The following is a 24,559-nucleotide window of genomic DNA, read 5'->3' as shown; positions in this document are numbered from 1 at the left end:
GCACTGAGTGGGCACAGGCTCGCCGAGTTTCACACTGGTCTCTCCCACTTGTTTTGGAAGTCCACTGGGGGGAATATAGAATATTCCTAGAAAATAATTGATCATCTAATCTAAACTTTGTTAAAATAATTCAGGAAATATCACCTACTTGTCTCAGGAACATTACATTTAATATTAGGTTGAACTATATAAAATGGCCGTATTTGATCATTTTTAACCTGCAGGCTTTTCTACCTGGTTCAATCTAATTCAATGTCTAAGTTTTTTATTTTTATTTTTTATTAAAAGAATTTCTTAATATTTATTTTTGAAAGACAGAGAGAGAGAAAGAGAGAGAGACACAGAGCACGAGTGGGGGAGGGAGATACAGAATCAGAAGCAGGCTCCAGGCTCTGAGCTGTTAGCACAGAGCCCGACACAGGGTTCGAGACCATCTGAGACCATGATCTGGGCTGAAATCAAGAGTTGGACACTTGACTGAGCCATCTAGGTGCCTCAGTGACCGGATTTTTTTTTCTTTAAGTTTTATTTATTTATTTTGAGAGAAAGAGAGAGAGCCAACAGGGGAGGGGCAGAGAGAGAGGGAGACAGAGGATTTGAAATGGGCTCCGTGATGACAGCAGAGACCCCGATGTGGGGCTCAAACTCCCAAACCGTGAGATCATGACCTGAGCCGAAGTCGGACGCTCAAGTGACGGAGCCACCCAGGCACGTCTGGATGTTTTAAACGATGGCTGAGAATGAAGGATTCCCAAAGCTACACTACTCAATGGTTCCACTGTGATTATTTACAAATCAGTCTTAGTGTCAGTGTTGGGCTAATCAGAGACCCGCTCATGCCTAAAAGCATACGTAAAACATAATGCACACCTGCATAACAGGATTTGTTGCATTTTTCTCTTGCCATGTTATCTGTAAACAATTTTCAGCCATCTGGTATCGAGTAGACTCTTTTAAATAAGGTGATACTCTTGAGCCACATTCATAAAAATAAAAAATCCAAAGGGAATATCATCTTTGATTTACTTGCTCTGAAAATACATCAATATTGTTCATTTGGAACAACAACAAGAACAAAGAGGTCTTGAGGAAACAATCACTTTTCATCAATTCCCAAAATTACTTGGGGGCCTTCAGACATCAAGAACTTGGGGCAAGCACCTTGTCTGCTGCGTACTGGCTCTGGAGATTTCTTTGGACGTCTAGAGAACTGGCTGAAACAGGACACAAACACGTGCACGAGCAGGTGTCCCCCATTCAAGAGCAAACAGAAACTTCGCTGACGTATGACACGTGGTTTCTTGTGGACCCCGGTCTTCTTGAGGTTAAGACCGGGAAGCTGGCTGAAGACACGACTCGGCACATCACAGGGTGTCTCTGAGTTCTGCAAACAGATAGAACGGTCTGGAAACCAGCAGCACCAGCGAGCTCTGGACAGGAAGTCCCGCGCTTCCTAAGTGTGATATGCTGAGATCACATGACAGCACCACGGCAGCCCAGCCTGCTCCAGAGGATGGAGACCATCGCTAAGTCACAAACAACACGATGCTCTATGGTGCCACCACAGAGCCCAATGCTGAAAGGGCCCTGCGGTCCCTGCCGGGCACGCCACACACAGGCGGCTTTGGGGGGAAGAGCACGGGGTCTGGAGTCCGTCAGACCAGGACTCCTTCATCAGGCAAGTGTGAACAATACTTCTCTCTGGCCTGAGGCAGTGCGCGTGCACGGCCATGGTAGTCAGTTCTGGATGTGTGGGCTCTTGGCCCTGGAGCTGAATCCCCCACCCCGGAGGTCCTTCCTTTGGGCTACAGAGAACTCCTCACCCACTCCAATATAGGAAAGGCAGGAGCCCCGCTGACCTCAAGACTCCCCTCACTCCTTCCTCCTGGAGCCCTGCTCCCCTCCCACCCCCACCTGCTCGTCTGGAACCAGCAAAGTCTGGGCTGACCACAGCCCACAGGGTCATCTCCTCCCAGGGCACCTCCGTATCGTCAGGGTCTCAAGAGCTCCAAGCTAAAGACATACGAGCCTTATGGTTTGTTGTTTGCACTTTTATTCGAATAAATACAAAACCTGGAGACAGCCTGGTTTACCTGTCCCACCGGCCTCCTCAGGCTGGCGTGCGGCTGTGGTCACATTGTGGCTGTGCGGGATCTGTCCTCTAACCTGACCATCGCAGACACAGGCCAATAGCCACTTGTCGAATGAAGCCTGCTGGCCCTTGTCCATGTGACACTGACAGACATGTGGGTAAACATCTTTTTGGGTAAAAAACATATTTTTATAATGTACCTTTGGATAAAATGTAATCTTTTCTCCCTTTCTTTCCCAGATCAGGCACTTAAAAATGAGAAATCTCAGCAACAGGCAACCCAGTTCATTAAAATTCACTGGATCTGGTTTCCCAAGAAAATTCAAACAGTGTAGGAGGAAACGGCATTCAGCATCTGCCGCCAGAGTCGGTGAGACCCATGATGACTAAAACGTTTCTGATGTGCCAGTGCCGGAGTCAGAGATGCAGGAGTTGGAGAATCTCATCCAAGGTTAGTCTCGCTTCCCCCAAGCTTCTGTCTCTAAAATAGCGTGACAGCTTTAGTGTGAAACTGGTTTGATTAGTATCACATCTGTTGGGAAAAACGATCACCCTGTGCGGCCTGGCCTCTGATAACTGCACACACTTGTTACAGCCTCAACTGCTGAATGACAGCTCGGTCCACAAAGAACCCGTTAGGCAGTTACTAGTCAGGCAACAAATAGTTTACTTCTTAACTAAAGCCCATATGGTGAATGCAGGCTACGTGCTCACATTTCAGTTTAAGAATCTTAATTTTCCTAGTGAAAAGTGGCAGATGACAGGGCCCTAGGGCAGCGGGGTCTGCAGAAGGACGGAGGTGGGAGGTACGGGCTGTGTGGCCCTCACACCGTCAGCACAGTGCCTGCCTGGGCCTGACGCCTGATCCGTGCGGCCCTCACACCTCACACTGTCAGCACAGGGTCTGCCTGACCAGTTCCTGTGAAGACACTGTTTGGAGAGAGTAAGGCTGGATGTGCGGAGAGATCAGCAAGGCCATCTGGAGGCCTGAGTCTACTTCCTACAGTAAAAAAATCCCAACCACCTCACGACCACCCTTAACACAAAACTAAATCACTCCAAAAAATAATATACTTTGAAACCCTTTGACACATTTATAAAAAGAAAAAACAAAAAATTTCCAAATTAAAAAAATCCTTTAAAAATGTTATCAATCGCCTTCTTATTAACAAATACAAAATAGTTGAAGACACTTTGTGACTTCCTCAGGTCATGGATCAGGCTCACGGACCCACAGTGAAGTTTTACTGCTAAAATTACCTGCTTGGTAAAAACTCCAGCAAGAGCTCCATCAACAAAATAACTGTTTTGGAAAGAAGAATTACAACTTTTTCCAAAATGTCAAAAAGAATAAAGATGTAAACACCATGTACTTAACATATTAACACAATATGAATTCAGTTAAATAAATACAAGAAAGTGGCACCAACATTATGGCAATTTTTCAACACAAAAATGTAGCTCAAGGGTATTTTAAAATAAATAATCGCTCGCAACAGAAATGAGTGTTCTTTGCACAAACCAAGAGCGTCTGAGATAAAGTGCTGGGACCCGAAACGGCTCCACACCCCCCTTCCTGTTCATCTGTACGCACGAACGCCGCCTGGGTCTCCGGGTCTGGAGTGTCCGCCGTGGGGAAGCGTCACTAAACGTCAGGCTGAGGGCCATCTTTTGTCATTTTCCCTTTCTCCTCCAGTGTGTGCTTAAATATTTTCTTTAGGGTGTCGTAAACTATCGGTCCATTTTCAGAGTCAAAATTAACCTGGTGACAAAGAATATGTGGATTCAGGACACCGTAACAGAATTTTAATCAGCCTGTTTTGGGAGAAAAGAAAGGGGGTGGAGAAAACCTGACTTACAACACAGTTATATTCAACTAAACACACACAACTCACGTCCCACGTTAATTATAACCGAGAGACTGTATTAGAACTGTCGACTGTGCCAAAGGCAAACTTATGAACGAAAACAAAAGATTCAATCCAGTGCCTGGACAGGTCCACTCACAGGCTGTCCTGAGGCAGGGCAGCCACGAGGGCGGAGTGGTGAATCTGACACTAATTGCTGGTGGCACAGGGAAGAGCACAGCAGCCGCACGGCCGCACCGCAGCCACCCGACTGGGAGCCCGGCTTTCCACCTGCCAGCCATGCTGCGTCAGCTCACAGCCGACCTCCGTGACATGGGACTGGCCCCCCCCCCCCCCGCCGCCTTAGCACTTCCGGGAGGAGTCAGCAGAGGCTCGCGGCTTCATCTGCCACACAGAAAACTGTCCCAGAAGCCAGCCAGCTCACCCCTTGGTGGGGAGGTACCGTGTCCGTGCTCGTGGACTGTTTGCCCACGTTCACCGGGACACAGGGTCGAGTGATGGCAGGACACAGAACGGGACACCTCCACCCACACCCACACCTACAGAAACGAGCCACCCAGTCAGTAACCCCTCCTCCGGAGGGGGTGCAGGAAGGCTGTGCCCGGCTAGCACATCTGTGGACACAAGACCACCGGCTCAGAGACAAACAAGTCTACGACTCCGGACAGCGTGTGCGTCCCAATCACGGGGTCCCCTTGCCCCCCACATCCCCATCCTCGACGAGGTCGGGGTGATGCGCAGTGGCCCAGGCGGAGGCCGCGCACACAAGGGCTTTGCATCACAGCCGATGACTCCGGGCTTAGGTGACCCCAGTGTTTGATGAGGGGCCGCAGCGGGCCTGGAAAGCTCTGGCCAAAGGGTACCAGGACCTTCCTCATATGGCCGCAGCTGTTGCACAGCTCTCCTCAAAGAGCCAGCCCTGGACAAGAGCGGTCGGGGCCTCTGCTCACAAGACCATGCACCCGGGGAGACACCCAACATCTCCCAACCTCTTTACACTTGGGTTTGGAAGAGCTGCTATGTTTAACTTTTCATTAGGATCCTCTAAAAGGCCAACAGAAATTGTACAGAATTCCCACCACTTTTAGAGAAACAAACACTAATAATTTTTTTCAGTTAAATTCAGAAGTGAAATCATATTGTCTATCCTACCTGCAAAAACTTCTCATTAACCTTAGTAGTGGTTTGAATTGTTCACTTTGCTAAGCATCCAGCTAAGCCCTCCCCAAGGGCAGGTGGCCTCACGGTCCATGAAGACATGAATGCAGATGTGAAGGACCATGCACCCTGGGTCTGAGCCACTGGCTCTGGAAACTGTCAACAAGAGACCAGGAGACCAGGGTGGTCAGTGCCACAAAGACCCCGTGGGTAACGAGGAAGCTGCAGGAAGGACAGCACCTTGGAGAGCAGAGGGGAAGACGCTGTGAACGCGGACAAACATAACTAGTGTCATCACTAACATTTACCACAGATGCTGTCACTGAAAAGCGGGGCTCTTTGTTTAAGGACGTTTCCACATGGCCTATGAGAGGCTGCAGGGTAAGGGGTGCCTTTTCCCCTGGCATGGACCTGGCTTTGCTTCAGCCAGGAAGCACTGCTGTAAGCCAAAAGGGCGTATATATGAAGGAACCTTTTCTTTCACTTTCTTTTTTTTTTAAAGTTTTTTTTTTTTTTTTTTTTTTACATTTATTTTTGAGAAACAGAGTGAGACAAAGTGTGAACGGGGGAGGGGCAGAGAGAGTAGGAGACACAGAATCTGAAGCAGGCTCCAGGCTCTGAGCAAGCAGTCAGCACAAAGCCCGACGCAGGGCTTGAACCCACGAACTGTGAGATCATGACCTGAGCCGAAGTCGGACGGTCAACCAACTGAGCCACCCAGGCGCCCCTAAAGTTTTTTTTTTTTAATGTTTATTCTTGAGAGAGAGAGCACGAGCGAGAGAGGGGCAGACCGAGAGGGACACAGAATCTGAAGTAGGCTCCAGGCTCTGAGCTGTCAGCACAGAGCCTGACGCGGGGCTCGAACTCACGAGCCGTGAGATCATAGCCTGAGCTGAAGTTGGTCGCTTAACCGACCGAGCCATCCAGGTGCCCCTCTTTCACTTTCTGCTTAAATTTGCTAACAGGACAGGGGACCGGGCCATCAATGGCGGATGCTGGATTCTCAGGGGCCGGTTACTTGTTTATGCCCAAGGCAGAACTCCTCTACCAGAAAGACTCTCTGACTCCTACCAGGCATGTGATTTAGAAGTATTTTCTCAACATCCAAGTGTTTCTCTATCAAAGCTCTCTGTTCCAACGTTCTTCAAAAAGTTCAGCTCTTTCTGATAGCACTGTTGGGAAATTAATATATTTTGGCTAAAGTCTACAAACTACATTTGAGAAATGTCAAACACACTTCCATTAAGGAAAAACAGAGCTGAAAGTTTTATTTCAGAGCAGGTGAGTGACCTCTGGATTATGCCCCCTGCAGCGTGTGACCCACCTTGGTGAAGGCTTTAATGGCGCGGGCAAGGATGGCCTCCTCCACATCCGCAGGGATGGGCTGCAGGTTCACAATGCAGTGCAACACGCAGAGAATGGTCTGGTGCTGGCCCTGTGTTTGCGGAAATCAAAATCAAAATCAAAATCAAAATCAAAATCAAAATCAAACAAGCGGTTTGAAAAATGCCTCAAGAAATAAACTCAAAGCAACTGCAGAGCCAGGAACTGGTTGTGACCAAGTACTCATAACCTCTGATACTGAACGACCTACCAAGGGCTCTACCGATATTCACTGTTGGGTGTTAGTGTAATCTGAAAAGCTTTCAGGAGATAAAATCCAAGCTGCGGAGTTATTATACAGAGTAAAACTGAATACGCACGCAAGTGTCATTGCAGATCAAATGTCTTCCTTGCCGTGAACAGAGACGATCCGCTTATTTCTGGACAAAACTGGTTCTGTGCAGCTAGCGAATGCTGACTTAGCACTGGGATAGACAGGAGGACCAGCATGGGGGACAGACAGACAGTGCTGTGGCCTCCAGCAGTGCGCCAGCTGGAACCTCAGGGGAAGGACGGGGGGTGTCCGGCTTGACCCCCCGGGCGCTGTTCACTTCAGAGAAGCAAAGGAGACACCTCAGCACTGGAAGAACTTGCGCCCAGTACAGGCGCCCCTGCTGTGGCCTCTGAAATCTACTGTAAGGACCTGATCTGAAACGTAGAGGACCCGCAAGCAGAACTCAACGTTACAGGGCTGTGTGGAGGGGTAACAACTTGAAATAACATAAGTGCCCTGCATGGGGGATGGCAGTGAAGGCCGTGGAACCCGGGGCGGGTGCCGTGTGACAGATGGGCGCGAGCTTTGTGCCAGATCAGAGTTCGAGTCCTGCTCTACACACGCTGCCCCTCTTCCCTGTAAGGCGGGGCTGCACTCTGTCTGGGCCGTGGAGGCAAACAAAGCTGAAAACAGAAATTATGACCCAGCGAGGGCCTGGCCGACGCCCCAGGGGTGACCTCCCCCCGTCTCCCCTCCAGGTTCATATCTGTCAGGCAGCTGCTCAGAGGGCAGCCTGGCAAATGGACTCCAGACACGGGGCGTTCTCATCTATAAGGTCGCGTGCGAGCGTGTGTGTCTGAAACATGAAATATGAAGTTGTTTCTGAAAGGATTTGCAGCTTCTTAACAAATGTTTGAAAGAAAGGACTTGAAAATGTTCAAAGTGGTGTTCCTAGAATCATGGGTATTTTCCCTTTTTGGTTTTGCATCTTTTTTTTTTTAATTTTTTTTTTTTTTTAACATTTATTTATTTTTGAGACAGAGAGAGACAGAGCATGAACGGGGAAGGGTCAGAGAGAGAGGGAGACACAGAATCCGAAACAGGCTCCAGGCTCTGAGCAGTCAGCACAGAGCCCGATGCGAGGCTCAAACTCACGGACCGCGAGATCATGACCTGAGCCGAAGTCGGACGCCTAACCGACTGAGCCACCCAGGCGCCCCTGGTTTTGCATCTTCTAAGTGTTAGGCTGGGTGTGCATCTCTTCCCGCCTTGGAAAAACCTAAATGAGCCCCAGATACGGGATTCGGCACGAGTTCCCTTTTCCGCGAGAGTTCTGAGCACGAAGCACTTTGTGGGCCTTGGTTAACTTATCAACTGGCCAACAGCCTCTTACCTTCTCTAACAAAAACAACGCTTCTGCGGCCTCGGTGTGGCTGCCAGCCAACATGTCCACGTCCTCCTTGGTTATCACAGGCTCCTTCAGCTGCTCCACCCAAGACCACATTAAACTGCACAGGATGGAAGGGTCCCTTTCGCCACATATTCTTTCCCAAGCTCCATCTCGGGAATTCAGTTCTTTCTAAAAAGAAGAAAAGAAAGAGGAAGAGAAAGAGGGAGAGGAAGGAGAGAAAGAGAGGGAGAAGGAGAGGAAGAATGAGAGGCAGAGGGAGAAGGAGAGGGAGAAAGGGGAGGGGAGGGATGGAGAGGACAGGGAGAAGGGTAAAAGGGGAGGGAGAGAGAGAGGAGAGGAGAGGGGGAGAGGAGAAGGGGGAGAGGGAGAAGGGGAGAGGAGAAGGGGGAGAGGGAGAAGGGGGAGAAGGAGAAGGGGAGGGGAGAGGGAGGAGGGGAGAGGGAGGAGGGGAGAGGGAGGAGGGGAGAGGGAGGAGGGGAGAGGGAGAAGGGGAGGGGAGGGGAGGGGAGAGGGAGAAGGGGAGAGGGAGAAGGGGAGAGGGAGAAGGGGAGGGGAGAGGGAGAAGGGGAGGGGAGAGGGAGAAGGGGAGGGGAGAGGGAGAAGGGGAGGGGACAGGGAGAAGGGGAGGGGACAGGGAGAAGGGGAGAGGGAGAAGGGGAGAGGGAGAAGGGGAAGGGGAGGGGAAGAGGAGGGGGAGGAGTAGAGAGGGGAAGAGAAGGAAGAGGGACAGAGGGGAGGGGAAAGGGGTAGGTAGGAGAGTGAGAGGAGGGGAGGGACGGGGGAAGAGGAGAGGAGGGAGAAAAGGGGGAGTTGGAGCGGAGGGGTGAGGAAGAGGAGGAGGGAGGGGGTAAAGGGAGAGGGAGAGGTGAGGAGGGAGAGGTGAGGAGGAAAGGGAGGGGAGGGGATGGGGAGGGAGAAAAGGAATAGGGAGGGGTGAGAAGGGAGAGGGAGGGGAGGGGAAGGAGAGGGAAATGAGGAGGAGGAGGGGTGAGAAGGGAAAGGGGAGGGGGAGAGGGAGAAGGGGGAGAAGGAGAAGGGGAGGGGAGAGGGAGGAGGGGAGAGGGAGGAGGGGAGAGGGAGGAGGGGAGGGGAGGGGAGGGGAGAGGGAGAAGGGGAGAGGGAGAAGGGGAGAGGGAGAAGGGGAGAGGGAGAAGGGGAGAGGGAGAAGGGGAGAGGGAGAAGGGGAGGGGAGAGGGAGAAGGGGAGGGGAGAGGGAGAAGGGGAGGGGAGAGGGAGAAGGGGAGGGGACAGGGAGAAGAGGAGGGGACAGGGAGAAGGGGAGAGGGAGAAGGGGAAGGGAAGGGGAGGGGAAGAGGAGGGGGAGGAGTAGAGAGGGGAAGAGAAGGAAGAGGGACAGAGGGGAGGGGAAAGGGGTAGGTAGGAGAGTGAGAGGAGGGGAGGGACGGGGGAAGAGGAGAGGAGGGAGAAAAGGGGGAGTTGGAGCGGAGGGGTGAGGAAGAGGAGGAGGGAGGGGGTAAAGGGAGAGGGAGAGGTGAGGAGGGAGAGGTGAGGAGGAAAGGGAGGGGAGGGGATGGGGAGGGAGAAAAGGAATAGGGAGGGGTGAGAAGGGAGAGGGGGAGAGGGAGGGGAGGGGAAGGAGAGGGAAATGAGGAGGAGGAGGGGTGAGAAGGGAAAGGGGAGGGGGAGAGGGAGGGACAGAGAGGCAGCACCACTGAGGTTTGAAGGCCCTCGGGCTGTCCACGAGTGACAGTCCCGGGCTCCACAGGGCTCCAGGCTGTGGACCGGGACCTTCCCAGTGCCCCCACCAGCAGGTGGCACACTGGGCTGAGACACTGAGTCTCTCTGAGCCTCAGTTTCGGTCTGTGAAGCTGGGGGCCCTGCATGTTGGGCAGATTTAGCTTAAGGTCTGCTCAAGAACCACCCCCCCCCCCAACCACAGAGGGAGGGCTGGCCTCAGCGCTAAGCTCTGCACCCCACCCTGAAACCACAGAAACTGTTCAGGAAGAGGGAGAGGGAGCCTTCCTTTTCAGGGTGCTTGGAACAAAGCAGAAATGCTCACCGCAACGAAGCGGAACGGCAGAGGAAAAAGCGTGACTGAGAGCACATCTGCGTTACCCTGGGTGAGAAGAGCTCCGACTAAACCCCCCCAAGACGGCCCCAGCAAAGAGCTTAGAAGGCGACAAGCGGGGCAAATGCACTTCTTTCCAATTCCCTTCCGGAGTCCCGTGTGAACACGGGACAAGCCCGCGTCCTGAGATCCGATGGGGGAGTGACCCGAAGTCTGGCCCACACCCCAAACGCCTGCAGGCGGCTTTAAATGCTGACCTCACAGAGAGCAGGGAAAAGAAGAGTTTTAACTTCTGACGGGGTTCAGACCTAGGTTTCAGTCAATACGGTGCGTGTGTGCAACAGTAATATGCATAATAATTGCCACATGCATTCATTCACCGTCCTTGGAGGCCCAAAGGGCACACGTGCAGCCCAGGGCAGGGGGCCCTCGCTCAGAGGCCCGAAGTGAGAAGGGGGCACACAGCATTCCCCGCGTTTGGCTGGACCCCACACGTGAGGCTCCTGCCGCGCTCCTGCCGGGTCCCCCGGCTCCAGGTCCCTCTTCGTTATCTCATAAAGAGGCCATGAAGTTCGGCTGTGGGGGCCCCGTTCCCCACCGATCACGCGCATGGCAGATCTGGTGTGCAGTGTGACCAGAGGCTGGGCGGGACGGCACGAACCAAAGGCTCGCCCAGTAAAATGCCGTCACGTTGTCACGTTCTCTGACACGACAGAATGCAGTTCTCTGAGCTGCACCAGCGCAGCTGTGTTCGGCCACATGACCCGACCCCTGTGACCCTTGATTTCCCGGTCTGTGATGCTTAACTCATGAGGACTGTTAAGTTAACAAAGAATCTGTGGGGTATCCCCTGCCTTACGGGTTCCTGCGAGAGCAGGTGACGTAACAGCAGATGAGAGGGAACAGGCAGCACTGTGTGGTCCAAATCACAGAATTCAACTAACTGGTCTTATTGCTCAAAGGCCCATGACGAAATCCAGAAAAGGAAACAGAGGGCAAGCCTATCTAAACCAAGGGGCTGTGTTCACCTCTAGGAAATGCTTTCACATGACAGTCCAGCCGCGCAGGGCTGGCCCACGAGGGGTCCCGCCACGAGCTCTGTGGCCCACGGCCACGTAAAGAGGGGCCCACAGACTGAGCAAAAGGCTTGTTCAGTTTGGAGCGGAAAGAAAAGACTTCATGTTGTGGGAAATCCGTGTGTGTTAGGTATTCACTCGGCAAACACCCGTGGCTCTGATGACAACGAGCACTTGCTCTGCGGTGACACGGCCATAAGCGGGTGCGAGGTTCCTTGCCTCAGTTCCCACCTCTGCACCTGGAAGGTTCCGACCCTCCTGGAAAGTGCACGTGCCTTGCTTATTAACTTAGAATACGCAGGAGCAGCTACGCGAATGATTTGTGGGACATCATGGGCTAAGGAGTCTAGATCCCACGGAGCCGGGCCTGTCAGCTCCACACGTGGGCGGTTTACTAGCTTCTGGTAACTACGTGGGAAGGCCTGCCTTTTGTCTACACTAGCTGCTCATGCCGGGTGAAGAGTACAGCTGATTTAAGACTGTGTTTCTAATGAAAGCGCACCACAGAAAGGGGTTAAAATTCCACATTCCAACTTAAAAGCCAAGAAATGGACCCCAAAGACCCGAGGTCAAGAAAAAGTGACAGCACAAAGGCACTCCATGGCTGCTCCCGTCTGCTCTGTGGAATCACCCCCCCCCCACCCCCCACCTCACTCAGCACTTGGGCCCACGACTCGGGGAAAGAACCTCTCTCCGTGGTTCTCCAGGTGCAGCTCCCTGACCTGAGTTCAGGTTAGAGATGCTCAGAGTGGCCCCCAGGCCAGGTCTCACGGGCCCAGCCAGAAGGAAGCCCCCCGCCCGACCCGTCAACGAGCACCCACGCCCTGCTCACTCAAGCACCCGAAGTGCTAGGCGCTGAGCCCTTTCTTTCACACAGACACCGAGAAACCTCAAGTTCCAAAGTTAAGTGTGACACAAACAGGTCTTCAGATTCCTGTCGCACTTAAATTTGGTAAGACGCTGTTTCGGCCCCGACCGAAGTGCTTCCCACACGTTAGTTAAGTGAAGTAGAAGTACCTGCCACATCTCTACCTTCCTTTTCACTCCCTCCTCTTCTGCAAGCTCACTGAGATCTGCCAGGGCTTTGGCAGCCAGGACTCTCCTGGCTTCGGCACTCAGTTCGGCCTGCGAAGCAGCGTGCGCGGCGACCTCGGGCAGGTCTTTGCCTTCCTGGGCTGTGGGTCCAACCGAGGAGGGTACTTTGCAGAGGAAGTCACGGTCCCCGGGGCTGCGGGGAGTCTCAGAGCAGTGAGCGGCGGGAGCTCCACACAGACGGGGCGCTTGCTGGGGACAACGGTCCGGTTCCCGAGGGACATCCGCAAAGCTGGGTCTCACTGGATCCCCAGGGTTGTAGGGACCTGAAACCCCCGAGGAGAAGGTTCTACTCCGCTGTACTTCCTTCGCAGCAGTCTCCCTATGGAAACCCGGTGACCCCTCATCCCTGAGTCCTTCCAGGCCTCCAAGTTTAGCTTGATTCCAGAAAGAGAATGTATTTCGGACCAGCGTTTCCTTACTCAGATCAAGCTGTGGAGACTGGGGGGTGTGACAGTGGCTTATGGGCTTCTGCTGTCTGGGGTTATGGCCAAGCAAGGCTGCGGCAGGCCCCGTGCACGGAGCTGCCCCCTGCCCCAGAAGTGACTCAGCCCTCTTTAAGTCAGAGTCGCTGTAGCTGAATCGCCTCTTCAGAGGCGTCAGGGGCTGAAGGCACTCAACATTCCGCCTCTTCCAAAGAGGGTCAATCTGCTGTTCGCTGGAAAGAATCACATCCTGATTCTCAAAATCCACGGCCACTGCAGCGGGCGGCAAGGAGTCTGAGGCGTCACTGCCCTGCCTCAGTAACTCTTTGTCCAGCTGCATGGTGATCACCTCAGAAACAGTCTTTTCGATTTCCGCACACAGGCTGGGCCCCTCTGCCACCTCTTCTGTCGTCACTGGCCTGTTCTCAGCTAAATCCAGCAACAGTTTGCAAACGAGGTGGATGATTTTGGGCACGTGTTTCAGAAGGCGGGCCTCATAACCGTGAAGCAGATGCCGCTGGCGAATCAGATACTGTGCTAAAGTAACGGCGTGTGCCTTGGGGTCACAGCAAGAGAATATATTGCGGAGAGGGATGAGAAACTGGGTAAATTCCCTTACACAGAGGAGCTGTCCTCGAGTTTGTATGGAATTGGGTCGCTTCGCCCGAACAAATATAATTGCTTGGTCAGCAGTCATTCTCGTGGCGAAAACCAAGTAACATGCTATTAAAACGCCTAGAGGTAAAGAGAAGATTGGTATGAAGAAGGTTATCGTTTAGTTATCACTCTTTAAGATTTAAAATTTGAATATGTTAGGAAAGCATATTAAGAATTATTTTAAGAGCCACTCTAACTTACTGACTTCTTGTACAAGTGTTTATTCCCTGTCTGTATGTCACGTCTTCCCCTGAGAATCCAGTCATCTCTCTACCCAGAGAAGGACAGTGTGGGTGATGGGGATGGATGCAGGAGTGAGAGGGGGTGAGGGGGACCAAGAGAGTGTGGCAAGGGACGGGGGGACGAGGGGGAGGTGGCGAGGGGATGGGGGGACGAGGGGGAGTGTGGTGGGGGGACGAGGGGGAGTGTGGTGAGGGGATGGGGGATGAGGGGGAGTGTGGTGGGGGGACGAGGGGGAGTGTGGTGGGGGGATGAGGGGGAGTGTGGTGGGGGGGACAAGGAAGTGAGAGGGGATGAGGGAGATGTGACGGCAAGGTCCACCAAGGTGTGTGGACTGACTGGATGGGATATTTTAAGGGTGTTCAGAGCAGAAAGCAGACCGTGGATTTGATGTGGCCCCCGTGGGGCTGGGGAACAGGAGGATCAGAGGCTGGACCACAATCCCTCCGTTATCACCCCTCCCTGCACACCTCCTTCCCACCCCTGCCAGCTTTGCCATCAGTTGTTGCCACATCCCCAGCCTCGCATTTTTCCTTTCTGGGTATTTTTTGCCTGAGGATTATTATTCATATTCAGTCTATTTCTGGACTTTTCATCTATACTAATAGTACTTTTCTCCAAACCAAGATATAACTTTATTCTGTAAGTACTTGTTATTAAAGAAAACAAACTTAACATTACAAACATTATACATTTGCATTAATTAATATCAAATTAAAATGAATAACATACTGGTGATAATTGATCAATTAATCCAACAATAACAGTTGACTGATATCAAGATAAAAGGCAAATCAGAAGACATGCGTGTGGTTCGCCAAGTCTGTTAAGCAAGCAGGACAGAGCCCCTGCCCTCCCAACGCTCCCAGGCACGTGGAGACCCGGGGGCTGGCGCACAGCTCAGGTGTCTGCTTGGACCAGGCTACAATTAAAATTCTAACCTTATGGTATTTGCTTTTGTAATAGTATCAGCACTACACTGAGATTTGCTGCATTTTTAAGTAAAATCATTGATTTTTACATAGAATTTGAAGCACAGATAGACTCCCGTCACCACCCAAATCCTTCCAGCCCTGAATTTAAATCCTGGCTCTGCCACTTACTCAGCGTAGCAAACTACTTAACCTCCTTCAACGTGCAGGTTGTTGCCCAAGACTTAAAAAAACAAAAGTGTAAAATGCCTAGAGCACACCAAACAAAACAATGCTTTCTATTCTCATTACTTTGGTTAAGGAAAATGCCGTTTTTAAAATACATTAACTATTAAAGTGTTGGGTTTTTTTTTTTCCTTTGAAGAAGAAAAACCAGACGGATCACTTAGTGAGCCGTGGAAACCCATCTGTTTACTAAATATGATGAGTTTTCAGTCCTAGGTCTTTCAAAAATACTCTCACAAATAAATGGTCACTGAAACTGTCTTTTCCAAAGATAGTTCAAATTTCTTTCAGTGGGTTCTTTCATTTGAATCCAAAACTCCGACAGGATTCTGAAAACTACTTCTCTTCTCTCCTCGTATTAGGAAGCATCGCTCTGTCCAGGTTTAGATATGCTCTAAGACAGTAAGTCCACTTCCTAGAATTTACCTGTTCGACCAAGCCCTGCATGACAATGGATGGCTACTTTCCCTTCCTGTAAGGCAAATGTCGTCACCTTCACCATGTCTAAGACAGTGGTAAGCGATGCCACACCGTAATCCTTCCATCCGAAATTGTAGAAATAGACTGGACAATGAAACAGAGAACAGAGAAGAAAAATCAACATAAAGGACAGTACGTGAGCAGCCGTGTGAAGGAAGCGCGTGGATTCGTGAAAAGCGCACAGCTGTGAGGCAGGCTGGCTGCACCGCATGCAGAGGCTAAAATAATAGGTTCTTTATATTTCCGGTAAATTCACTGTTTGCATTTCTTACAAAGCACATTCTCTATTACTCAAGACATTTCCTGCTAAAACTCAGCCAGAAACAATTAAGGAGAAACAGGACTGCAGATTAATAAAGGCCACGACCTTCACCCAAATTACTCAGCCACAGAAGGACAGCACGCCATCTTGTTCAAGCGTGGAAATGCGTTTAAAGGACTGGCAAGTGGCACAAGCTGGGTGCATACAGATTTTCCACCTAGTGGAGACAAAAAAGCGAGGCACACGCTTCTTAGAAACAAGTCCCCAAAGTGGCCTGGGCTGGTCCTTTCCAGCCTGGTGAGAATGGCACGTGTTGAGTGACCCCATCCCTAGGCTCCCGGACTTGGGCTCCTGGGACTGCCCAGTAAAGAACCCCTGAGTACCACCCAGGGGCAGAGTTGGGCTTCAGTAACAGCATGAGTGAGCGCTGTGTTCCAGTCCCGCTGCCATGAGTAAGCCATGTGGTCTGAGTCCGAACAGAGAGCAGTACCACGGGATGGGACGGATGGGTAGGACAGGTCTGGAGCACTATGATGGCAATTCATGCACGCTTTGTTTCTACAGGGCTCCTCCCAAGATCGCTCGCACGGGACAAAAGAAATCCTGTACTTTCAATAGCAACGCCAGAGAAGAATGGTCGCATTATCTAGAATCAATCAGCTCATCTCCCCCCTTGGGAGCCTACAGTAAGCGTTCGTTCATTCCATCACCCTCTGACCCAAGAGCGGAGTGGGCGAAAGCCTGGGTGCTGTCCTTGGTAACTCACGGAGGGGAAGTGGGGGACTTACTGCCGGCCTCCATGAAAGCTTCAGGAAGATACGTGAAGCCACTTTCTTGTTCCAGGGGGTTCCCGCAGCTGGCATGCTCCCCAGGGCGCTGCAGGTTGATGATTGTTTTTATGCCATGGCTTACCGGAGAAAAGAAAGAAGTTACCATATTGAGAGCTAGAGTTTTAAAAAAAATCAACCATCTTTTGGCATTAATAAACATTACTAATAACTCTCAAAACCTTAACTTCCTAGGTGAAAGAAGCCCTTCACTGCCTACTCTTTGACTATTTGAAGTCAAAAGTGACAGACAAGAAGACGCGAGCTGGCTTATCGAAGTGTGTCAGCGTGCAGCATTTACCTTCGGAACTGCTCGATGATGCAGTACTTCTCGAGGAGCTCAGTGGACGGGCGAGCCATGGCCAAGATGTTGTCAGTGACCCTGAGGTGGGAGGACGGGGCTGGTGAGATGCACAAAACCTGGAACGTTCTAGCTCTAAGTACTGAGAGAACGAGTTATCAAGTCCCTGTTTTTTCTATGGTTTCAACAGTTGTAGAACAATTTTCTCATACAGCTCTGGCTTCAATTTTGCATCACAATTAGGGCTCTAAGAGACCCTGAAAGCCTGGAAAAAATTCCAGGACGTAAAGTATTTGTGGACTGCAGCACAGTGTTTTCAAGGACTCTCATGAGATTCTAGCAGACGTGACAGAGCCACCTCATCGGGCATCAAAGGCAATTCTGCCCCCCAGTCACCCGTTGTGTGAGGCAGGGATAACGCCTGCCTCGTGGGGTTGGCACGACAATTCGACAAGGTGTGGGTGTAAAGTCTTTAGCACAAATCCTGGCGAGTGGTTATGAATAAATGCCGACTTATTGTGATTTAGCGAAACATCTGGGCTTTGGGGTCAGCCGGGTCTGGTTTCAAACGCTGGCTTTTCTGCTTTCTAGCTAAGTAGTAGATTACTTAGTTGCTCCGGACTCAATCCTCTCATCACTAAAAGGACATTAACAATGTCTACTTTTCCAGCGCTTCATGAAGATGACATTATAATGTGACAGTGTCTAGCAGAGCGCCTGGCCTGTAGGCGAATGGATTTTTATGGAATGTACGAATGGACAGAGGCCCGACAGACAGTGGATCCTGCTTAGAGCTCTAGTGAGAAACACCGGGCAGTCCATCGGGGGCTGTGGGCCACATGAACCTGAGCAGTAACAGAGACGTCGACTGAGCTGATCAGGGTCCAGAAGGATACCGCAACTCTCCCCCAGGGCAAGTCCTGACATTTAACGGGGACCCCCCAAATTCAGCAGTAGTTAGACCAAGGTGAGGACAGAAGGACCATGAAAGCATCAGAGGTGAAAGACTCAGATGGCTTAGTCAACAGTGAAACAAAAATATTAATGTGGCCTCGAGCTGCATTATTAGAAATTTAGGGTCCGACCACATCTCAGGAACATTGTTTGCTTTCTCACAACACTCCTCAGGCTGGAATGCGATCTGTGGGGAACAGTGGGGACAGCCGACCCGATTCCACCACCACACGCATACCAGCAAGCCCAGGACACAAGAGCGCGGGGTGCAGTCGGGTAAGCGGGTCGACAAATGTCTGACCTGGAAGTGGGATTCCCGCTGCAAGAAATGACTCACTGCTAGAGTTCTTTAAACGGTGAACTCTTAGTGGGTTTCAGACATGATGTGGCTTGATTACCAGACGTTTTCAGAGGTATCACTACATCAAAACAGGCATACTTGACAGTTTACTGTTAAGAACAGAAAGCGGTATGACCGAATGCTGAGCGAGCCGCATCCCGTACTACGCACGAGGCGTGTGCCTTACGCCATTCTGAGCCTACATGGCGCACGGCTCCCCATTGAGGCAGATGGGCAGCGTGTGCACCCACGCGCGCCCTTTCACGCGGCAGACGGGAGCAAACAGGAGGCCAACGGTACCTGCGTCAGACCAGGAAACCACACACGCACCTCGTAACTTCTCAAACTTACAGCCGAATCCATTATTTCCAGTAACTTCTGACATGTAAGACCTCCCCGGTCACCGTTTCTTTAAGATACTTTACACACGTCATTTCACTTGCTTAAAAAAACGCTATGGGGTGGTTTTATTATTTCCATCTCACCGACGAGGAAACGAGGTTTCACACCGCTCCTGGAGCTGCCAGGCCCGCAGGCTGCTCAGCCCCACCGCTCAGCGCGGGTGCCCAGGACCACTCACCAGGACGAGTAGACCCCCTTAATGGCTTGCTCCTGCTCGCTCCAGCGCGCCGGGTTTTCGTACTTGCAAGCTCTGCCGCCACACGCCACGGAGCAGGCCACGTGTCCAGGAATCACATGTCGCAGCCGCTCTCCGACCTTTGTGTACTTTGGCGTTGGACGCCCTGGGTTTCCTAGAATGTACACGGAAGGGAAGATTCAAAACCCAGTCTCCAGATGGAAGAGTAGCGTGAGAACGCCCTCCAGGATTGGAGACGACGGCCCTGCCGCACCCCCTCATTCTGCCACAGTGAAACCGCTGCCTTGTGCTCTAAGAGCAGGACCTCCCGACACAGAAGAGGCGCTCGCACATGATCACCTCCACGTGTCACACTGGTGGCGAAGAAGAAGAAACCGTAAAAGCAGACCTTTTACAAGGGCATGGGTTTTTTCAAAAGTTATGTTTTCGTGAAAAAGCACAAAACATCCGATCACTTTATCTCCTATTCCATGTCCACTGAAGCCCTGAGTGCAACAGACGGTAAAAAGCGGAACGCAGAATTAACAGTCAAAACCTAGACGGTCTCAACACAGCATGCCACCTGCAGTCTCAGTTCACACTCAAAGCTGTGGCAATCTGAAAGAAGGAAAAGAGCTTTACTTTTTCTCTGGAGGCACGCTGAGTCCCTGTCGGCGCGGCGGACGGAGGCCACGGCCACCATCACCTGCAGAGAGGACGAGGACAGCGTCTGGGCGGCGGAGCCCCGGCGGCCCTGCTGCAGCTGCAGGACAGGGTCCGAGGCCGAGTGCCGGCGGCCCTGCAGGAAGGCGCTGAGGAAGGGCAGGGCAGAGCCCCGCCGGGGCAGGTCCTGCATGGCCGGGGATGGCAGCGCCAGCCTGCTCCGCCACCAACTCACTCACTGAGCCCAGAGCACCAGCCTGCGATCAGCCTGCGATCAGCCTGCGAGATCCACCAGCCGCTCAGGATAGGCGGGCTTGTTGCCATGGTGACGAACAAAGAAACTACTGATTCCCACTCAGAGCTGCATCCTCGAAATCCCACATGAATGGACTGCAGTTTGGAGGGATTGTTGGAGCAGGGGGAAGAGGAACGTGTATTTTCAGTAGATTATATACCCAAGTTGTAACGAGTCTCTTTTTTCTCAGACTCAGCTGGAAGTCCTGACAGATCAAAGAATTACATCTAACAACACATTGTGATGAATTCAGAAAAATGTGTTTATGACACAAACCCTGCCTTTTATACACACTTTAAAAGGTTTAAATTCTGCTGTTCTTCTCGTATCTATTCTCTGAACGTTCTGAAAACCCTTCCGTTTCCACCCCTCTGTGCACAGGGCAGAGAAGTGAACCATAATGAAGGATTCGCAGTACAGCTCGTGACGTTATAAAAACACCATTCAGTTCTTCAAAACCAAAGCCCCCTGTAATTTTCTCCATTGAACTTTTTAAAAAATACTGGGACAGAACAAATAAAGACGTGTGTAGCGCTGATGTCTTAATCAGAAGACCTTTACTTTCGTATTTTTATTTTCAGGACGTGACAATGCAATCCCTGGTCATGCCTTTATTGGGCTGAGACAACAGCCAGGCCTCTCAGAAACTTACAGATGCAATTCTGTGCCTTTTGTCACTGACTGCGGGGGGGCGGGGAGGACAATGCTTCAGGAATGTCCTGGTGGAGGCGTGCAGCAAAAATTCACTAAGTACCACATTCTTGTCAGGAGCTGGGTGAGGAGGAGGCTTCAAGCTGAGAACAGACAATCCAGCACTGATGTCCGCCTCCTCCCTCGGGGATGTGGGCTGCGCCTGCCCCGTCTCTCTGCGTCTCTCTGTCTCTCCAGGTGGTGTTTGAGCCGCGTGCACAGAGAAACGAGCTCTTGTGTGTTTGTTCTATTTCTATGATCAGTCATGCTGTCGGCAACTCCTTCTACAGTGCACGCCTAACTCCCCAACCCAACAGACTTTGTCCAATAAGAGAGACAGAAAAGCTTAAGCTGGCACCCAAATTCCTACTCTGCGTATAGTGCCAGGACCTTGTCATTTCATATACAGTGATGGAAAAGAAATTTTTTTTTTTTTTAAGTAGGCTTCACAACCAGCGCAGAGCCTGACGCAGGGTCTGAACTCACGACCCCAAGATCAAGACCCGAGCTGAGATCAAGAGTCAGGTGCTCAACCAACTGAGCCACCGAGGCCCCCAGAACGTCTTACTGTGAGTGACCAGAAAGCACAGTTCCACAGAGCTCTACAGGAGGGCTCAGAGTACAAGGGGCTGCACCAGGGGTGAGCTGGAGTCTGAGGGCTTCTAACTCAGCTGGGCAGACAGCCTCTGCTCTTCGGGGCTGGGGGTCTGAGCCAGCCTCCAGGCGGTGGTTCACGGGGTGGGGAGCTGAGAACCAGGGGCCTACTGGGACAGCAGCGGTGCGAGTGGACAGGAGCGGACAGGTGGGAGCCAGGGTTCAGGTTCCCGCAGCTGGGGGTGGGGAGACCCAGCAGGCCAGTTCCACTGGACTGGAAAGGCACATGAGCAGCAGCTGGGAAGCCTCTAGCCTCAAGTAGGGGAGTAGGGGATGCCTCACTTCTACGGCACTAAGGACATCCCCAGACGAGGGTGCAAGCGACGTTGCTCTCAACACTTCCAAAAATGAAAATGGCTTTGCTGCGGGCAGTACCTGTCTGGACGAAGCTGAGGAAGGAAGGGACGGCTCACGTGTTCTCTCAAGAACCATCTCTGCTGTGAAATCCACAGAAGTGGGCCGACCTCACCTGAACGAGTCAGCACGGAGTGGACGCCCGGGGAACCCTGAGTGCAGGCCCTCCTCCGAGCGCATCCTCAGGCTCACCCAGGACACCTGAGGTACTGGGGTCCACCCAGGGGCCCGCCTGGACACCCCCACTCCCCTAGCACAGCACCACTGCCTGGCAGGCTCAGCCTCCAAAACCACCCGCTGGCAAAATGACCAAATCGCGACCAAATCCACGTTTGAAAACTTGGATTTACCTGTGCCAAACGGCTTTCTGGTAGGGAGCATGCCTCAGTCCTGCCTGAGACCACACAGCCCCCTCCCGCCCATCCACTGAGACCGCACGACCCCTCTCCTACCTGTCCCCCGAGACCCCAGGGCACCCCTCCCGCCTGTCCCCCAAGACCACACTCTCACCTGTCCCCCAAGACCACATTGCCCCCCTCCCGCCCACCGAGACTGCACGACCCCTCTCCCGCCTGTCCTCTGAGACCTCACAGCCCCCCTCCCGCTGTCTGCACGGGGCCTTGGGTGAGTCTGGAAGCACACCACAAGCCATTTCCTGCCCTTCTACACACCCGCCCAGGCGCTCACTCAGGGATGCACACACAGGTGCATCGCCACTGACCCACTCCCGTCTTCACTGCCGGACATTCAGGCCACCACCCCCGACTTTATTTACAAACAAGACAGAAACACTTCAGGCCCAGGACCTTTTGATTTCCACGTTTCTCCTTCAGCAAACCCCCAGGGGTAAGGTGGCTGGTGAGCAGATTTCACCACCGAAGCTCAGACTTCCATTTGGTTGAGTCTTCACCCGTTTCAACAACCACGTGTGAAGACACTGGAAGGGGAGATATTTTTAAAAACTCAACACAGGTTTTTTTCTCAGGTCAGAGAGAAACACGACATTAAAATAGGATCGAGGAAAGCCATCTCAGAGATGCTTTGTTTCCGCCTCCCTCACCTCAGAAATCTCACATCTCCTTAATTTGTGGCCTGCGAAAACCACGTTTTTGTTCACAGAAAGTCACTGGAAATCAATCATGCAACAATTCAAAAGAAACTGTTTTCAAAGTCTTGGAAGAGAAGATACTATACTTGTACCAAACTGATCTCTTCTTTTGTGTTCATTAAGAAAGCATATTTGTACAGCCTAAAAATCCACTAAAAAATTTAATTTATAATTTATATTTATGAATTTATTTCTATTAAATTATTATAACTTATAATTGGGATGAATTATAGATGGCTAGAAATAACATTTTAATATTTAAATCCCCAATAGGAAAAAAAAATAGAAGACTTCTCTTTAAATAAACAGAAGCAAAAAGACTTTTAATTCCTATTTTACGTTATATATAAAACAGAATTTTGTGAAGGGCCATGCTGTCAGCAGACACTTAAGAGGTAAAGAGCGTTTTCTCCTGGTGGCCACAGAGAAAACACCATTATCATAAGCTCCTTGTTGGCCCACAGTTCTAATTTGTTTGCCACAAGGGCCTTCCCACTCACCTGCTAATAACTCATTTGTTTTCACTGCTCTGCCAACATATTTGTCTAAATACATAATAAAAAAATGTCAGTTTTCTACATTCCCTAAATATAAACTCATGGGGACCCTACCTTGCTACTATTCTTACCTTCTCCTCACTTCCAAATATGCTGTGTCTAAAAAGAAACCAGGCTCCAAGAAGTAGGAAAACAATAAAGGATAATCCCCACGACCAACCCTCTGTGCCCCAAGCTGCTGTCATCACCAACGCACAAACGGCCCCTCAAGGCACGAAGAATGGGGGTGCCAGGTGCCCATCTCCACGCCGTAACAGGCCATCTCCCGGCCAATGGCCTGTGTGCAGGTGGGCAATCAGACCTTCCCCAGTTCAGAATAATGTTTATGGAACCGGGATGTCCTGGTCACTGCAAATGTGAAACTGTCTAGCCCTGTGATGAGGGCAGGAAGCAACAGAGAACGCCACTGTCCTCTCCTCAATTCCCACACGTGGCGGTTAAAGCAGACGTGGAGCTCCAAGAACCGGTCACTTCTCTCACATCCAAGGTTTCAGAAAGGGCTGGGAACTTCCTACTTGAACAACATCACGTGACCGTGGGCCCAAGAGCGTGGTGAGAGCCGCAGATCCACGGGGCCCCAGCCCCCAGCCCCCGATCACCGGGGAAGTCACATCCAGGAGTCGGGCAGGACGCCGACCGCGCCGTGTCTGCTTGCCAAGTTTTACCCCAGGGGGCTCGCTTCTCGCAGGAGTCACAAGCGTCCAGCTGCTGGATAGCTCAGCGTGTCTTCCGACGTCCAGTCCGAGCCACCTGCTCTGTGAACTCTGGCTCTGCCTCTTTCCTCTAAAAGTTAACACGAAGCATCTCTTTGACTCTGCAAGATGCTCAAATATCTGAAGACAGAACTTCTCCAAAACTTGCCCTACCTGGGCTGCAGCTTCCGGATTTTCCAAGCACATGTCACTGTGTCCAGACCCTTCCCCACAGCCCCCCGCTTCCAAGGCCCTTTCGTCCCCCTTCACAGCCAACACTCTGAAAAGTGGACTGCGGTGGCCGCTGCGTGTGTCAGTTTCCACCCGTATCCCTCTGGCCTCCACCATCCATGGAAAGTTGTTCCAGCAAAGGTCTCCGATGGCCTCTTCGTGAGTTTTGTCTCGGACTGCTCAGCAGCATGCCACACAGTCGGGCAATTTAGTTTCAATTTAAAAACTTTTTTGGAAAAGACTTTATCTTTTATTTTGAAGCAATCTCAAACTTAAATAAAAAGACAATACAAAGAATATTTTTTCTTGAACCGTCTGAGAATACGCTGCATACATGCCGCCCAATACGCCAAATAATGTAGCGTATGTTTCGACAAAGACAACCTCTAGATTCCCCCAGATCAGATGACGACTGATACGTGACCAGTCGCCGCTATCCCTCAGACCTCACTGGAGCTTCCCTGGTGACCTCAGTGCTGCTCACGGCAAACCACGCCACAGCATCAGAACCACACGCTGTACCCGCTGTCCTGTCTCTCACTCACTCTAGAGCAAGCTCCAAAGTCTTTGCTGGACTCTAACGCCCTTCATTTCTGCGGAGTACAGGCGCTTAGCTTGCAGAATGTGTCTGTTTCCTCATGATTAGACCCACGGAGCCTGGGGGGTTCATGGGTGAAGAACAGCATTTAGGAACCAAGTCTGGGTGCTGGGTGTGCTCGTGGCTATGGGCATGCTGCCGCCTGCGGGCCTGCTCAGCACACAGAGCTAAACA

General features: G+C 51.5%; 1 protein-coding gene across 14 annotated transcripts in view; it reads right to left on the bottom strand.

Moving 5' to 3' along the window:
- Positions 1-1,009: 1,009 nt before the first annotated feature.
- The window catches only part of PTPDC1 (protein tyrosine phosphatase domain containing 1), a 73,805-nt gene continuing 50,255 nt past the window's right edge, over positions 1,010-24,559 (bottom strand). For 9 of the 14 annotated variants that reach the window (XM_045042599.1, XM_023243209.2, XM_019815664.3 and 6 more), the window contains 8 exons: positions 18,547-18,718; positions 16,673-16,753; positions 16,333-16,451; positions 15,229-15,366; positions 12,249-13,483; positions 8,109-8,294; positions 6,443-6,553; positions 2,037-3,854 (listed from right to left, as the gene is read on the bottom strand). In XM_045042599.1, the coding sequence (XP_044898534.1) occupies positions 3,738-3,854; positions 6,443-6,553; positions 8,109-8,294; positions 12,249-13,483; positions 15,229-15,366; positions 16,333-16,451; positions 16,673-16,753; positions 18,547-18,718 (2,159 nt within the window). In that variant the 3' untranslated portion in view covers positions 2,037-3,737. Of the gene's footprint in view, positions 1,385-2,036; positions 3,855-6,442; positions 6,554-8,108; positions 8,295-12,248; positions 13,484-15,228; positions 15,367-16,332; positions 16,452-16,672; positions 16,754-18,546; positions 18,721-19,181; positions 19,987-22,005; positions 22,137-24,559 lie in introns of those variants that run through there. The other 5 variants (XR_006588514.1, XM_045042600.1, XM_023243211.2 and 2 more) reach the window with 5 other exon arrangements.

Source organism: Felis catus, chromosome D4 (genome assembly GCF_018350175.1).
Source record: "Felis catus isolate Fca126 chromosome D4, F.catus_Fca126_mat1.0, whole genome shotgun sequence".
NCBI classification, from domain to species: Eukaryota; Metazoa; Chordata; class Mammalia; order Carnivora; family Felidae; genus Felis; species Felis catus.
This window is presented reverse-complemented; position numbering and strand designations above follow the sequence as displayed.